At 40.2% G+C, this 15,176-nt stretch overlaps 1 protein-coding gene across 4 annotated transcripts in view; it reads right to left on the bottom strand.

Annotated features, from left to right (window-relative positions):
• Positions 1–3,061: 3,061 nt before the first annotated feature.
• Cdase (neutral ceramidase) overlaps positions 3,062–15,176 on the bottom strand; it is a 53,944-nt gene continuing 41,829 nt past the window's right edge. For all 4 annotated transcript variants that reach the window (XM_076788594.1, XM_076788591.1, XM_076788592.1 and 1 more), the window contains exons 8-15: positions 10,954–11,076; positions 8,854–9,048; positions 7,942–8,172; positions 7,059–7,154; positions 6,532–6,702; positions 5,453–5,568; positions 4,210–4,378; positions 3,062–3,309 (exon numbers count right to left, since the gene is read on the bottom strand). In XM_076788594.1, coding sequence (XP_076644709.1) covers positions 3,262–3,309; positions 4,210–4,378; positions 5,453–5,568; positions 6,532–6,702; positions 7,059–7,154; positions 7,942–8,172; positions 8,854–9,048; positions 10,954–11,076 — 1,149 coding nt within the window. In that variant the 3' untranslated portion in view covers positions 3,062–3,261. The remainder of the gene's footprint in view (positions 3,310–4,209; positions 4,379–5,452; positions 5,569–6,531; positions 6,703–7,058; positions 7,155–7,941; positions 8,173–8,853; positions 9,049–10,953; positions 11,077–15,176) is intronic.

The following is a 15,176-nucleotide window of genomic DNA, read 5'->3' as shown; positions in this document are numbered from 1 at the left end:
AGATCGTTGCATTAGCTTCTTCGATCCGTCTGCTGAAAGTTTTCTACTATAAGTGCACACTTAAAATGTTCAGGAATAAATTACATTTAGCTGAATAAAAATTATATTCATTCTGAAAAAAAAAGAAATTATAATTTATATCGAGGAATGTTTTCTTTGCCGGGCGTTTTGTTGGGTATTCTCACTCTTCCTTTCGGCCGATGCCAAGTCGATCAATTTTGGCGTTGTTTCATAAAGCAGCGGAGGGGCAGGCAACTTCCGCGATATAAAAGGATTCTGCGGAAGATGTTTCGATAAGTTTTTTGAGGGGACGATGACACGTCGCAACGTATCCCGGTCTTCTTATACTTTCTTGTTTACGCTCGGAGAGAGACGGAGAGACCTGGTGGAAGAACTTTTTTCCGCCGGTCAAAGAAACACAAAAGCTGTCTCGTGGTCGAATATATTCGATTAATATACCCGGTGATCGACAAATTGCTACACTTCAATTCATTTTTCTTTCAAATATTTTCAATACTTCCAATCGACAAATTTGAAACGTTCAACACTAAATTAAATAACACTTGGAAGCATAAAATTCAGGTTGTCTTCAAATTTCAAACATTCAACAAGAACAAGGTGAAAATATTATTTAATTCTAATAAAAATGCAACAAATCACACATGGAAGCATTAAATCCACTATAAAATTATTTTCAAGACTGATCCATTTGGTCTCATTACAATAAATGTACACGTAAATTGCACATAAATTCCCCATCAAACGAAGGAAAACTAGGTTGTCCTCAAGAATTTCTTACGTGAAAACCAGATGACGTAGAGGTACAATATTTTTTGCAATATATTCAGGTAAGATTCAATATCATGGGAAAATTTTTATAGCATGATACGTTCAATAGTGCTTACTATAAAAAATGATCAAGTTCACCTGTGCCTAAGGTTGTACATGTACGATCTGCTTTTTCTCGGGGCCGTGATATTCATCGATGTCTCGAACGCCGGCGATTGGACGCCGAAGACGCTCAATTAGGGGTTTCGAGGTACCGCTGAATGTAAACGACGCGCATTATAGTCGGCGAAGCGGTATCGGACGCCGTGAGACCCGCTCTTTCGACAGAAACCGGATGTACGTTTAATTGGGCCTTCGCGAATGCATTCGGGACCACATTCCTTATGAAACGCGGCGCTCCATGTTCGATTTCTGGTTTCAATTTACCCGGCGGCATGGTTAAAACGCGCTCACACCACCACGAAAAATTCCGGTCGGCCGTGAATTGCAATCGCTCGTTGTTATTCCGTGCTGGCCGGACTCGATCGCCATAACTCCGACCAATAAATGGCTCCTTTTCACGTTGCGCTACTACACGACGTCCCGACATAATACGATCTTGTTCGACACCCTCAGTGAAATCTTTTCTCTGAAGTGGTACAGAAAAAATGAAAAATTCTTGCGACGACTAGCTTAAATGTTGAATAATTTACCATTTTTTTCATATTTTTAGGTGCACGGTAAAGCAAATCAATTTTAATCGATTGTGAATGTCAAACTTTAATAAAAAGAGAAACAAATTCTTTGCGGACAAAACGACTATGTAGGACTCCAATACCGGTTCAATCAATTTATTTAAAAATTGAACGCGGAAGCAGGAAAATGTCGAGGTTGCGGTCGGTTTATATCGAGAGGATTAACATGGACGCTCCTCGGAATTGCTTGCGATCCAGAAAACTGCAGATGGAATGAATTTGATTAATTTTCAATAGCGGGGCCTAGTTTCCTCTTCATCTGCGCGATGGAGTATTATAGCGATTGCCGGAGGTATTCAATACAGAATACGTACTAACGAATTCGTGAGAACGTAGTCCAACCAGAACGATGATAAAAAAAATGTAAAATGGTACCAAACCAATAAAATAAAAATTACAGTAATAAAACTGAATCAAGGTAGCAATAATCCTACCAGCAATTAAATAAAAGAATGAACAGAAGTGGACAGGAAAAGAAGAAAAATGATTATGTCAAGGTAATAAATAATAAACAAAACAATGCTAAAACACAGTAAGATGGTACTAAAAGAATAAAATAAATAAATCAAGGCAGTGATGGCACTGCCAATCATTAAATGAAAGAATAAATTGACAAATATGAACCAAAAAAAAAAAAACGAGAAAATGGGGTAACAAACATTCGCACTGAACATTATTCAACGAAGCTCTGGTCCTGGCAAATTGAGATTGAGCAGGCGGTCCAATTGTGCCAATTCCCAGCCATCATCGTTACCATGAATGTGTTTACGTTCGCTTTAATGGCGTCCGACTGTCCGCCAACGCTGAAAACTGTCGGCCGGCCTGTCGCTCGTGCAAAATTTTGCAAAATGTCGAGCAGCTCTAGTAGTTCCTTCGCCATGGAAACTTTTATTCCCCTCCGTGGACGATCAGTATGCAGAGCGACCGCGTCTGCGCGCACGAAACTGCCGCGCAATGATCAGATTTATGCGCGGGCGAGCTCCGCCGGGCCAAACTTCGACCCATAAAATGGTACGTTACGATCCTCGGAGTCACCTTAAACTTGATTTAGATCGATCTTCAGGATGGGGATATCGGTTTCGAGGTTTTCCGTGCCGGAAAATACTCCCCCCGTGTTCTCTTTATAACCTGTTAACCGGCGGAGACGAATTATCTTGTCACTTTGTACGCCATCATGACGCCCCGAGCATCTTTCATTTTATTATCCGGAGATTTGTACAGTTCACTGCGCTGAATTTCAATACTCCAATCTTGTGAAATAGATTATGATTTTTGCAGGTCGCTAGTTGAATTTTTATTCATTTTACCAGAAAGCAAATAATTATTTTTGATGTTTTCGCTGAACTATCAATTTACGCGAATTATAATGAACTTCCAGATGAGTTTTGTATTTTTATTGAGTGTCAGATAATTTCGAAAACTTGAATGCTGTGATGCAAATATTTCATTTAAATTTTATTTAAGTGATATTGAATTATTATTCAATGTGGGTGGAGGGAGTAAGTATAGTGTTTTGAATGTAAAAGGCAGGGTTTAATAGGTTACTATTTATTATTTGAATGTATAATCACAATTCTTGTGAACATATTTTTATCTTAAAAAATACGCCATCGAATTCGACCGTTGGATCGAAAGTTACAAGGAGATCAATATACAACACTGTACAATAGATAGAATCAATCCTAATCCAGCAAGGAATTAAGCGTAAGCATTTGACTTGGCACTGAAACCATCGTGGTTATTCGAAAAACCGTCGTTCAGTGCTACTCAGCCCGGGATTTACCACCTGGAAAGAATTATGAATGAAAGTAGAACATAATTATTGCGAAAACTTACGTTTAAGAATAGAGAAATAGAGAAATATCCAGTATTTTTATTTTTAAACAGGAATCGGTACTGGTAGTCTCAAAATGACTAGTTTTGGAATGTTTAAATTGGTTTTGGAATTTCTAAATTAATTTTTTAATTTACAGTGAAGTTCGTGCTATTACAAAGTTTACAGAAAATTATTTGCTATGTAAATTTATATATATACATTAGATATATCTGCACAGAGGAAATGTTATCTCAAAGGATATTTAATCTCATGGTTGTGTTCTCTAACGACGAACTTGTCTTGGGTGGAAATGTCAAAGGGTAGATCTAACAATTGAGTTTAAACTAAACTCGCTTCTACCTAACATTTCACACACGTCTACACAATACGTACTGAACATTTCCATATGAATTAATTTATTACAGTAAACTCCATTCACACAGTCCATTAAATTTTTTAAAAATACAAACTTCACTAAACATTTCTAAAAGTCTACACGAATTCTCTCGAGTAGAATTTTAAATATCAAGCTTTTTGGAACTCCGGATAAACAATTTCTCGAATTGATTAAATTTTTCAAGAGGACCTCTAAATTTCAATTCTCATAACACCCTGTACATATAATCTATTGAATCTTCCGGACAGAATTTGAAATACGAATTTTTCCAAATTCTATGATGAATATGTAAGTGACCCATATTCCTGGAATTGGGGGATAATGTAGACGTTTATATACCGGCCGTTCTTCCAGAAATAATGTATGTCAGCAATCAGCATATTTCGCAGATCGTAGCAATAAATATTGATGAGAATTCATTTTGGGAGTGGAGATAGGGCGCAAAAGAAGAGCACCGAAGATTTTCAATTTACCTGGATATGGTTCGATACACCGTAGTAAGGAAAGATGCCACCGAGGATGTAGCGATAGTATCCGTTGTGCCTAATTCGATATTCACCCTGTTTGATGTCCTCCGGGACTTGCCACGTAATTGTCACCTGACTCGAGCCGAGAACTACTGACGTCCTCTTCCATTTGAACCTGTATCGACGGTGTCAACAGAACATTTACTTCAATATTCATTCATCATCGTTGCTCCAAAAGGGCAGATTTTGACATTACGATCAATATCTGTTGTCAAAAAATATTATTTTTGATGTCCATCAATCTTAACCACCCGAATATTTTTTTTATGAAGGCAGAAACGACTGACTATTGCAGTGTACAAATTAGTCTTTATAATTACTCTAATTTAGGTGAAATATTTTTCGACCATTCGTTGCACTGTCGCAGAACAAAATTCACATACAGCAAAGTCTTGACCTAAGCCCAATTCTCGGGTCCGTGCTGTGACATAGATCGTGTAGGGCTAGTCCGCGCCGAACGTAGAAAAGGCCAGCGCTTGTAAATAAACAAAGATGGCCGGAGGTGGCCGATGGCGGGGCATACCCCCAGTGGAGGGGATAGGCGAACTGACTAAGATCGTGTAGCTCTGTCCGGCTTAGGTCAAGACTTTACTGTAGATACCAATTTTTCTATCACCCATTTTTACTAAAACATTGTATATTGCACACCAAATATTTGCAAATACTATTTTAGAAAGCAATAATTCACTAAAAACAGCTAACTAAATTTCAAAAGGGATGGACAATTTTAAATACAGATATTCGCGAAGGAAACTCAGTTTTCGTTTTGTTTATGGAACGAAACGTTATTGAATCGAATAAAACGTTGTATGAATAATTAATAACCGTGTCGCACTTCAATAAATCATTTAAAAAATCGAATTTATATACACGTACATTTTTCAGACACGAATCCTGGAAATAAATACGAATATCTGATGAGAATGAATAGTAAACAAATGGTGCATTTCACCTAATTAGGAAACTGGTCGCCGGTTGCCGTATAATTAACGGTCAACGGAAAAATATGCAATCCTTGCGAAATGAAATATCGAAATAAATGGATGGCAGAAAAGGAGGAGTATAAACGGTTGATAGTTTTGTTTTAATATTTGCAGGAACGTATTCGATCGGAGGAAATGCATTAATATTGATGTCTGCGCCGATACCATGAATATAAATTGCATGATAAACGACGGATTTTGCGTACCTGGTTTCCCAGTTGGCATCTGTTGCAACGGGCACCCACACTTCGTCGTCCGTCAGCCTCTCGACCGTCAGGAACGTGTTCTCCGTCATCAAATTGTTACGCGGGTGACCGGAAATCTGCGCAAAACGGATGCGAATATTTACTCACTAAATAGACCAAAATAGAATTTCGCTTTGCCGTTCTTTTTTTTCCATTCGCAAAATCTTATTTTCCGTCCCGTAAATTTAGGAACGCGCCAGCAGACCTATGCACCGCGACAGTGCGAATTCCGCTGTTCGCAAAATAAATTTTGGTTTCTCTTTCTTCTGGGTCCGCTTTGCGGCAAGATGTAAAAACAATACGGATGTTTACATTATCGAAACAAATTTCGCAATTTTTCTATGAAAGATATTGCTACGAAAATTCTAGAAATCGATGAACGGACCGGCATAATATTTTTCAAATATCTTTGCGCGATATTTTTACTAAATTTGTCTTCGCAGAAACACTAAAAATAAATTAATGCACGACCGACGTTGCAAATTTTAATATCGTCGAGAATAATCTCTGATACTTCTACAGAATTTATTGTTACGAAAATTCTGGAAGAAATTAACAAACGACCGACGCTGCAAATTACTAATTTTTTGGTCTATGTTTTTCGAAGCTGTCGCTACAACAATTCTAGAAATAAATCGCATTTGAATTAAAACTGTTTTTAACGTGCAGTCTTCGCAGAAACAGTGATAATCTATTTTTCTTATTTTGGTGTTTCAATCTTGAATATGTTTACACATTTTTTGGAGCCATCCAAACGAGACCCAAGATTAGTTTGAACGTGTAAGATTGACTTTGTGCTTCGTTGTTTATTGATCGATAAATTTCCGTAGACGGACGGCGCTGGTTGCATTGGTATTTCGAATGCAGATGGCTCATTTGCATGGACGAAACAGAAATTCGCATCGAGCCGCGAATCGAATATCCGCCCGGAATTAGGTGAGTGGGTTTGCGTAACGTGGATCGACAGCAACGTAGTGGGTCAAGGTCGTCGTCCCGAGTGTTCTAAGATAAAGGGAAAACCTATATCGGTCGATACTCACGAAAACGGCTGTGACTATGTCACCGGGCTTCGCTATTTTCTGTGGCTGCTTGATACAATCGCCGAAATTCCGGCCCCATTTTGGCGTATCGTAGAGGACGGGTATGACGAAGCTCAGCAAATTCTTTTTCCCTAAATCCGGGGGCGAGGGGCCGGGCTCCACCTCCTTTCTCTAAAAAAGAACATACAAGAAATATTAAACCACCGAATATTAAAATAAAACGTCCGAAAATTGTCCCGCAGATTTTTACAGAACACATAGAGTCACCGCGTCTAAGACATTAATAAAAAGAAACATTAAAACGTCAAATAAAAATAACACGTCTGAAAAATGTCCCGCAAATTTTTACACAGAGATTATTTATGGCTGGTACATTAATAAAAGAAATCAAAGAAAAATTAAAACATCGAATAAAAATAAAATGTTATTTATGTCTGGCGCATTTATAAATGAAATGGAAGGATAAAAATAAAACGTATTGAAATTGAACAATGTCTTCGTTGAAAATTGCAGAATATGTTACTCACGGAAAGAGCAGCAGTCACCAGCTCAGTGAATTGTTTCAAGTAAATGGTGAGAGTGTGTGGCCCATATATCGTGGAAGCACCCTCGTACCTCTGAATCTGGAAAATATTGTACAAAACTGTAAAAGAATTGCAGCAATCACGCACAAAAATGTTGAAAATATTCTTGGCAATTTTACGATCGGAATAAATCCGGAATTTTAAGCGTCGCATTTACTGCGAGCGCGCGCAATAATTCCTAAAAGCATGCTCGACAAATTTGAGATCGTGATAAATCTGGAAAATTGCACACCGAATAAAAATTCTAGCTAGCACAAGTAGTAATTTCGAAAGATATCCTCGACGATTTTGTGATCGTAACATATCTCGAAATATAAATTCGACGTTTACTAAAAGATCTTAGCGAGCACATATAATAATATTAACATATACCCCCGACTATTCTGAGATACATCTGGAAGAATTGTAGACTGATGAAAGAATTGTAGCAAACACGAGCATTAGTTTTAAAAATATTCTTGGCAATTTTACGATCGTAATAAAGTAAATTTTTAATGACACACTGACTAAAGAATTATGTCAGGTAACATTACAAATTTCTAAAAATATTCTTGAACAATTTTGACACAGTATTCCAGTCAATTGTTTTCTGTTGCAGGAAGTCGCACACTTCTCCCTCTACCCCCCTCGTCCAAAAGCAATTAATCTACTTTTCTAATCGCAGTCGCGCAACCATAAATGTTTAACGTGTCCCTTCTGTTTGCGCTTTAAGGATGTTATGCTCTTTCCTTCAGTTCACAGTGCGTTAACCCCCTAATCGGCCCTAATGCGAAGAAGATGGCTGAAATCCGGCGCGACGGAAATGAAAAACGATTCTGTGTTTTACTTGATATTCCTCCGGCGTGGCGATGTAATCGCTGTATGTGTTACAGAGGCCGGCGACTATGACGGAGGTTTCGTCGTCGGACGCTTCATTCATGACCGTTTTGATAGCCTCTCGCAATCTTCTTCCGGACATTGTTGTGAACTCTCCTGGCACACCGGCGATGACTACCCCGCCGATCAGAGCGACCTGCGTCGCCACCACTTTCGGCTGCCATTCATACGGTAGTGTCATCTGAAAAATGCCCCGGATACTCATCAATCAATATGACTGCTTCAGGAGCACGCGGAGATTCAATGGCGAACTTTCCGAGCTCGAATTCGTCCAAAGAAAATCCCGCAAAAACAATAACTGAATTCCAACTAGTCCCATTTGTGATGCTACTTGGGATGCCTTTATATTTTATAAGAATGAAATTACAAAAATAAATAATTTGTTCTTCTTGGCACAACACCAAAGGGGAGACATCAATTTTTTACACTCAAGATTCTATCAAACCACGCTAAGAAATAGTTGCAGTTGGAGCATGTATTCGAAAGTTAATCTCCACATTCTTGCCGAGGAATATGCGTCTAGAACTAGTCTGGTAAGATCAAAAATCGTTTCTACTTTCGTATTTTTTAAACAAAAGAATTTCGGCGTCAATTTACTCAGTAGAGGGATTGATTTACGTATGTGCCACAATAAAAGAGAATTAATATTTTGACGAACACATTTTCGTGATTTATATGACAAAATGAGGTGTCAAATTCGAGTGTTGAAGAATGGTTCCAGGCAAATGTGTTTCGCAATCTTTGAAGAGAAGAGAATACATTGCACGGATTTGAATGGATGGGACTCCGCGCGAAGAAAAATGATTTATTCCGAGTGTCCAAGTACCCGGGACGAAGAGAAAACTTTTTCCACGGAACTTACACGTCCAGTGGCTAGCAAAATCGGTTTCGCGCCATGACACTTGATATCCTCCGGCGTGGGGACCGCCAATAAGTTTCTAACCGCGTTCCACAGAGGATTGGCGGTGGTCGTGCCTTGCTCGAACGCGAACGATCCCGGTCCATCGGTCGTTCCGGCCGCGAAACTGTATCCCATTGCGGGCAGACAGCCGTGGACCTGTGAACGGAAACAACTACTCAGACAAGACAATATTACTGAGACAATAGTCCCATAAAATCCCTCTTGAGACACCGTTAAAATGGCACAAATTATTCCAGTACTCTGCCTAAAAACATCACGAAATTACATCGATCAAATTCAGACATTTATCACGAACGAATTGTGTGCATTCAGTACAAAATTGAGTAGTAAAGAGTGCTGTTATAAATATTATTATTAAACGCTTGCATTAACAGATGTAATTAGTAACACCATTTTCGATGCATCCCCAGTCCCTCGCCTGTTTACTCTATATATGTCACAAGTGCCTATCCGATAAAAGTCCCAGAACTATCTCCACCCCCAAGAGACCTCGATCCTCTCTAGAGCTTCGCTGTCCTTTTGGCGTGGATCAAAGAGTAGTATCTCCTGGCCGATATATGACCCTGGCTAGACCCGTCTTTTGGACAAATTATGGAGTGAACACTGTAGTATAATTCTAACACTAAAAGATTCAAACTAAACAAGTAGATACAGTAAATTCTCAACAACACGGATATTGCCAGCGTCGTGTATCGACGGGGTACACCCCGCGGTAGTGGGGATAATTCCGCGACGTTTGTCGTCCAGGCCTTGGCGACATATGTAGTGAAACCACTGTATTGCAGATCATATACCATCAGGAAAATTTATTTCCCTAAAATTTATTTAGATCCCTCTTGAAAAAGTTTTGTACAGTCTCTCTGCAAAGACCTCGGTGCACCAGTGAAGGGTTAAAATGACTATAAGCGAAGAAACCAGTGTCCACGTAATTCCTGCATGTAGCAGACAGTGCTAAAGATTGTTCACAGTGAAGAAATTGGGTTTAATTTTACGGGAATCGATACGATCGAATGCCATCACCTTGTAAGGGAAACATTGAAGAAGAACGTTAAGGGCTCGGTCTTCGTAGATTCGCGATAAGGTAGAGTGACTGCATTACCGTCAAAAAATGGTTTCACGTGCCTCAAGTTTTCGTCCTTGCATAAGAATATTTTGTCGCTGGTAAAGGGCTCATTCGAAAGAGGAAGGTTCAATCTAGTGCGCGCTGGTCGGGAGCTGCCGAGATTATGCAGATATTTGGCAATATAAACGTTAGAAGTAGGCCAAAAATTGACGATGCGCGTGCCGTGGAATCCAAGCATTTTTATGCCTTCGGACGAGTTTTCTGGATGAAATCGAGAGCAGCGCGCACTAGAAAATATCTCCAGCTACAAATTCAGCTATATTTTGTCTTGATTCTCTGCGAAATAAAGCGAAAAACTTGAGGCACGTTTCTGGCGTCGGAATTCATAATATCGATAACACAGTGGAAAAAATGTGACAAGTTTAATCACAGACTTAAGACCCGGATCAATACCAAGACGGATCATAAGTCTGTGAATGGAAATTACTCATTAAAAAGTCACGTGACTGTCCCGAGCCCTTAAGGGGGCCGGCAGGGTTTGAAATCCATATACGTATGCATGGGTCAAAACCTTTTCAAACTATCGCTTCAATATTGCAATGAGCAGTTTAGAAGTGGTCAATTGTGTTTCCTAAAAGTCCAATCTATGTCTGTATAGAGCCCAAATTGCGAATTTCTACCTTATCGTGGAGTAATTTGTAATATTCGGCAGAAAATTCGAATTCCGAAGCAAGTGAGACGTCACAAGATGGCTGCCGCTGAGAGATTCTCTTATTTTCGAGAGATTTAGTGTTCGTATCGAAAAAAGGCTCTATACAGACGTAGCAAAGACATGTACAAACAATGTGGTATGCATTTTTAATTAATTACTTACTTATTTAAGACGTAAAATGTCTAGAAAAAAGTCATAGCGTAACATAGCGTGACAGTCAAGGCCAAATGCCTGCCGGCCCCCTTAAGGGAAACGTGTCTCTCACCTCCTCGACGGTGCTGGTGGTCTCGTTGTAGAATTCGGCGGTTTGTTCCGGCATGTTGACATACCGATGCACCACTCGGACTGGCCCGATCACTTCCTTAGCGTCGCCGGAAATCCACAGCCTCTGCAATCACCCGAGAACGGAGCATGAATATGGAACACGGAAGACGAGAGGAGATGCGAGAGAACAACGGGACACGCGGCCCGCATATACAAAACAACCCGGCCAGCCACGAAACGCGTCCGCCTCGGTTGTTTCTCTTCATACCGCTGCATTATCATGCTAATGGTCTCACTCTCGAAACTGTCGGAGGCTTCGCCGCGTCACGGTTAAAGAGCACATGCTAATCATGCCGCGTTCCACCGAACTGGGGAAGTCAATTGCGCGAGATAAATCCTGCGAATACGTCCTTCGTCCTTCGGAAAATGTGTCTAATCCGTGTAAATTTGTACTTTTACTCGACGAAAAAAATCACACGTGTGCTTCAAATACCAATTAATATGTATGTGAAATCTCAATGCAAAAGGTTCGATAGTTTTCTCGGAAAAAATTCGTGGAGCATGGCCTCGGAAACCAGAACACCCCCTTCAAATCCTGTTCTTCCAAAAATATCATTAAACTATTACTTAAATTCACAGTCTCGGAGATTTACGCGACAAGTCCTAGGTTTTAAAATTACTTGTTTGCTTGCCCTAAATCCTGTAAACAGCGAGAGTTGCCTTTCTCTTTCGCTCTTGGAATGGCGTCGTTGTTCGCTCGTCTTCTTCAGCTACTTCCGGCATTCAACGCTCACGTGCGTCGATAAAGGGGATGAAGATAAATGAATTGACCCTCGTTACAACGGAATTCGGAGGACCCCGAACCCTCCCTCGGGTAACGGCACCGATAAAACGGATTCCTGCGGGACGCTGTCCCTGGTTTCTTCGACGGCTTTTAATTTACACGTTCCTGCGGCTGAATTAGGGAACTGCGGGAAGCTTCATGTTTGTTGATCGCGGAAAGACCGTGCCGGGCAAGTTAGCAGAGGTCCCGAATTCGAAATGTGCGATCGATCGACCGCCGATGCTTATTATAATTTTATATTCACCTTACGCAGCGTTTCGAAGCCGGTGCGAAATCGAATTCCTCTTCGTGGTTTTATTCTAGATTAATGGTTACAGCATTCTGTACTTCGCTTTTCCGAACCCTTGCCCCTTGTGTTCAATAAATTGTTAAACATTGCGCTCGCAAATGAACGAATAATTGCATACGATTTTTGCACAGACGAACTGAAAAATATTCAATGAAAATATTCTAGATCAGTCGACATGTTCAGATTCTGAAAGTAACCGAGGTGTAAGGGGTAAAGTAGATTGCGAGGTTGTGGACGTCACTTATCCGTGACAATAGTATCGAACGCGTTAAAGCACCATTTTATCCAAACTGATTTCTTGTACGGGATCAGCAGGAACTTTACAAACGGGTATCGAACTTCCAAAGAAACAGGGTATCCATAAAATTTCCAATAACATTAAAGCAGCACCCTCTCCCGTGAAAGGGACCTTCGAAACTCCCCTATCGGGGGGCGATACGGCCGATCGGCCTGCTCTCGTAGATCGCAATCGGGATCACAATCGGACGGAGAGGCGTTCCTTGACATTAATCGTCGCCCATTTCCTCGGGAATCCGGCAACCATCGTTCGCTGACGTAAATCTTTGCTATTAATAAGCTTGGTTGGTCCCTCGGTGGTCTTGACCGCGCGCGATTGCTGCGCTCGCTCGAGCGATCAAGCCTACACGCGAAGATACACTGGCGTACACGAGGGAAAGCGGCAGGATGGTAGTGTTGCGTGTGCATGGAGAAGCGATCCGAGGATACGACACTGCGAGACGAAGATACACGCCGGGATCGATGGCGGCCGAAAGAGCTCCGATCGAAACGGGGCCGAAACACGACACTTATCCCAAACATCCTTCTGAAAGGAATCCATAACTGAAGTTTGTCTGCTATTTAAGTTCAGGATATTAGTCACTGAACTTACGCAAATTAAGTTTTATTAAAATGAAAATTAAAAATTAAACTTTATTCATTAAAATGTTGTGCATCGATTGCAACATGCAGCAACTAAATGAGAAAATTTGTTTCTTCCTTTTCGTTATAATATTCTAGGTATATTCTGTACAATATTCTATATAAAATTAATCCTTCTACTATTTTAAATTTCAGTTATTCATTTTTGTTAGAAATGAACAAAATTCACAGTCCACAGAAGGTGAAAATGGACTACTGGACTTGTCATTAGACTGCGGATTTTATGCATTTGTGACAAAAATGGATAGATCGAACGCAAAATCCTGAAAACGTTTAAAGATTGGAAAATATTGTTATATTATTTTCAGCTTCACAAAATTATTATTGAAGAAAATAAATGGTTCCAGTATCTTTGCATGAATGCAGACGATTTTTATTTCGCGGTATAGTTATAACATTTATGGTCACGGGGTGAAAGGGAAGCCAGTTTGGTGTGCCTGAGAGCAAAATGGGGTTGAAAGGAGAGTGACACTGCCGAAGGATTGGGGCCGACGCAGTAGTATAGCCTGGAATTGTGCGGACAGTGACATGACGTATCGGTTCGAGATCGATTTCCTAGGGAATCCTGTGTTGATTAATTTTTTCTGCTTTACCTGTGAGCTTGTTTTTCTTTTCTTTTTTTATAGAATTCATTTTATAGAATTCACAGAATAGAATTCATTTTCCCCAGAAGTACTCGATTCAAACAAACTTCTCCGTAATGTATTTAATTTGCAACGCCTTCCGCCCTTCGGTGCAAGTTAAAATCAATTCGTTCTGTTGAAAAAAGAAGCCTGTCAAGTTAATAAACACCTACCGAGAGTTCAAATATCAATAATCGATCGAGAACCGTCGCAAGCACCATTTAACGGAGGCGAGATTAATTTGAGTCAGCCAAGAAGCTGTGTGATTACATCACTATTTCCGTAGCGAGAAGAACGCTTAATTAGGGGGCGAAAACATTTCAATAATTAGCTGAAAGTATTAGTCGTTCCGAAGTTTCCAATATCCATTTGGAAAGAGCCATAACCGCAATCTACGATTGCATTAATCACTCCATAATCGAATAACTAAGATTTATCCAACAGACCATCCTCAGAAATAAATTAAAAATCAACCAAGACCCAATTCTGTACGCAATAAAAGATGCGTGTTACTCTCTGTAGTACAATTCTCACAAATAAGTTAAAAATTACTGCACAGTAGAAGAAGTGTGTAATAATACAATTTTCCCAAATAAATTAAAAAATCCTTGCACAGTAAAACACGTGTGCCTGTCTCTCTCGAGAAGTGTGCCTCTCCATCTTGCACGTGTTCTAATTAAGATAATCCCGCGTTGATAGACAATTTAGATTAACCCAACATTGCTCAATCTCGTTACCCTATGCATCATAAGTTGCATGCATCATCCAGACAGTGCACGTCAGAGCGCATCCCTTCTCTAGAAAAATGAAGATAAAAAAATTCCCATATATCCTTCAAATATTTACCATCATTACAAATCAATCTTGTATCCCAAGAAAACTGTTGCCTCCGCTGCAAATAAATTTTTAATCAACCCCCCCCCCCCCCCAGCGAATGCGTCCCAGCCGCAGAAATTGCAGATTTCAAGCGTGTCCTTTTCCTCGAGCTCTCGTTGCAGAAGGAGGCACGAGCCGAATAAGCTTTCGTCACGGACCCTCCATTAATTATGCAGAAACGTTTGCCGCACGCAGAATCGCATCCGTAATGAACTGGGAGCTGGCGAGTTCTTCTGTTCACACGAGTCCCCCCCCCCCCCAGTTATTAACTCGAAGTGACTTAAACCTTCCTGCCATCGGCATTGAACCGTTTAGCGTTTTTCCCGATTGTTTATCGGCGTCGTAACGATTCGATCCAGTCATCGTTCGTGGAAGAAGGTCGTTTGTTGCTCGTTCGAGGACTCGGTGGATCCGCTCCGCTTCCTTCTCGAAGCTTTCTCGGACTACTTAAAAAACCACCTAGCGAACTATTAATTAAAGGAAAACAGAGCTCGTTGTTTGCTATTTAAAGTGTCGGCAACTCTTGACAAATTATGTTTCTCTGTTGGGAACTGGGCTAATCTCCAGTTCGAATAATTTGACACAGAAGTTCAATTTCCAGACAAGTGAAATTTTTATTTCATTGTATTTTTGGTATTTTTTATCTTTCTGGT

Source organism: Halictus rubicundus, chromosome 5 (assembly GCF_050948215.1).
Source record: "Halictus rubicundus isolate RS-2024b chromosome 5, iyHalRubi1_principal, whole genome shotgun sequence".
In the NCBI taxonomy this organism is placed as follows: domain Eukaryota; kingdom Metazoa; phylum Arthropoda; class Insecta; order Hymenoptera; family Halictidae; genus Halictus; species Halictus rubicundus.
This window is presented reverse-complemented; position numbering and strand designations above follow the sequence as displayed.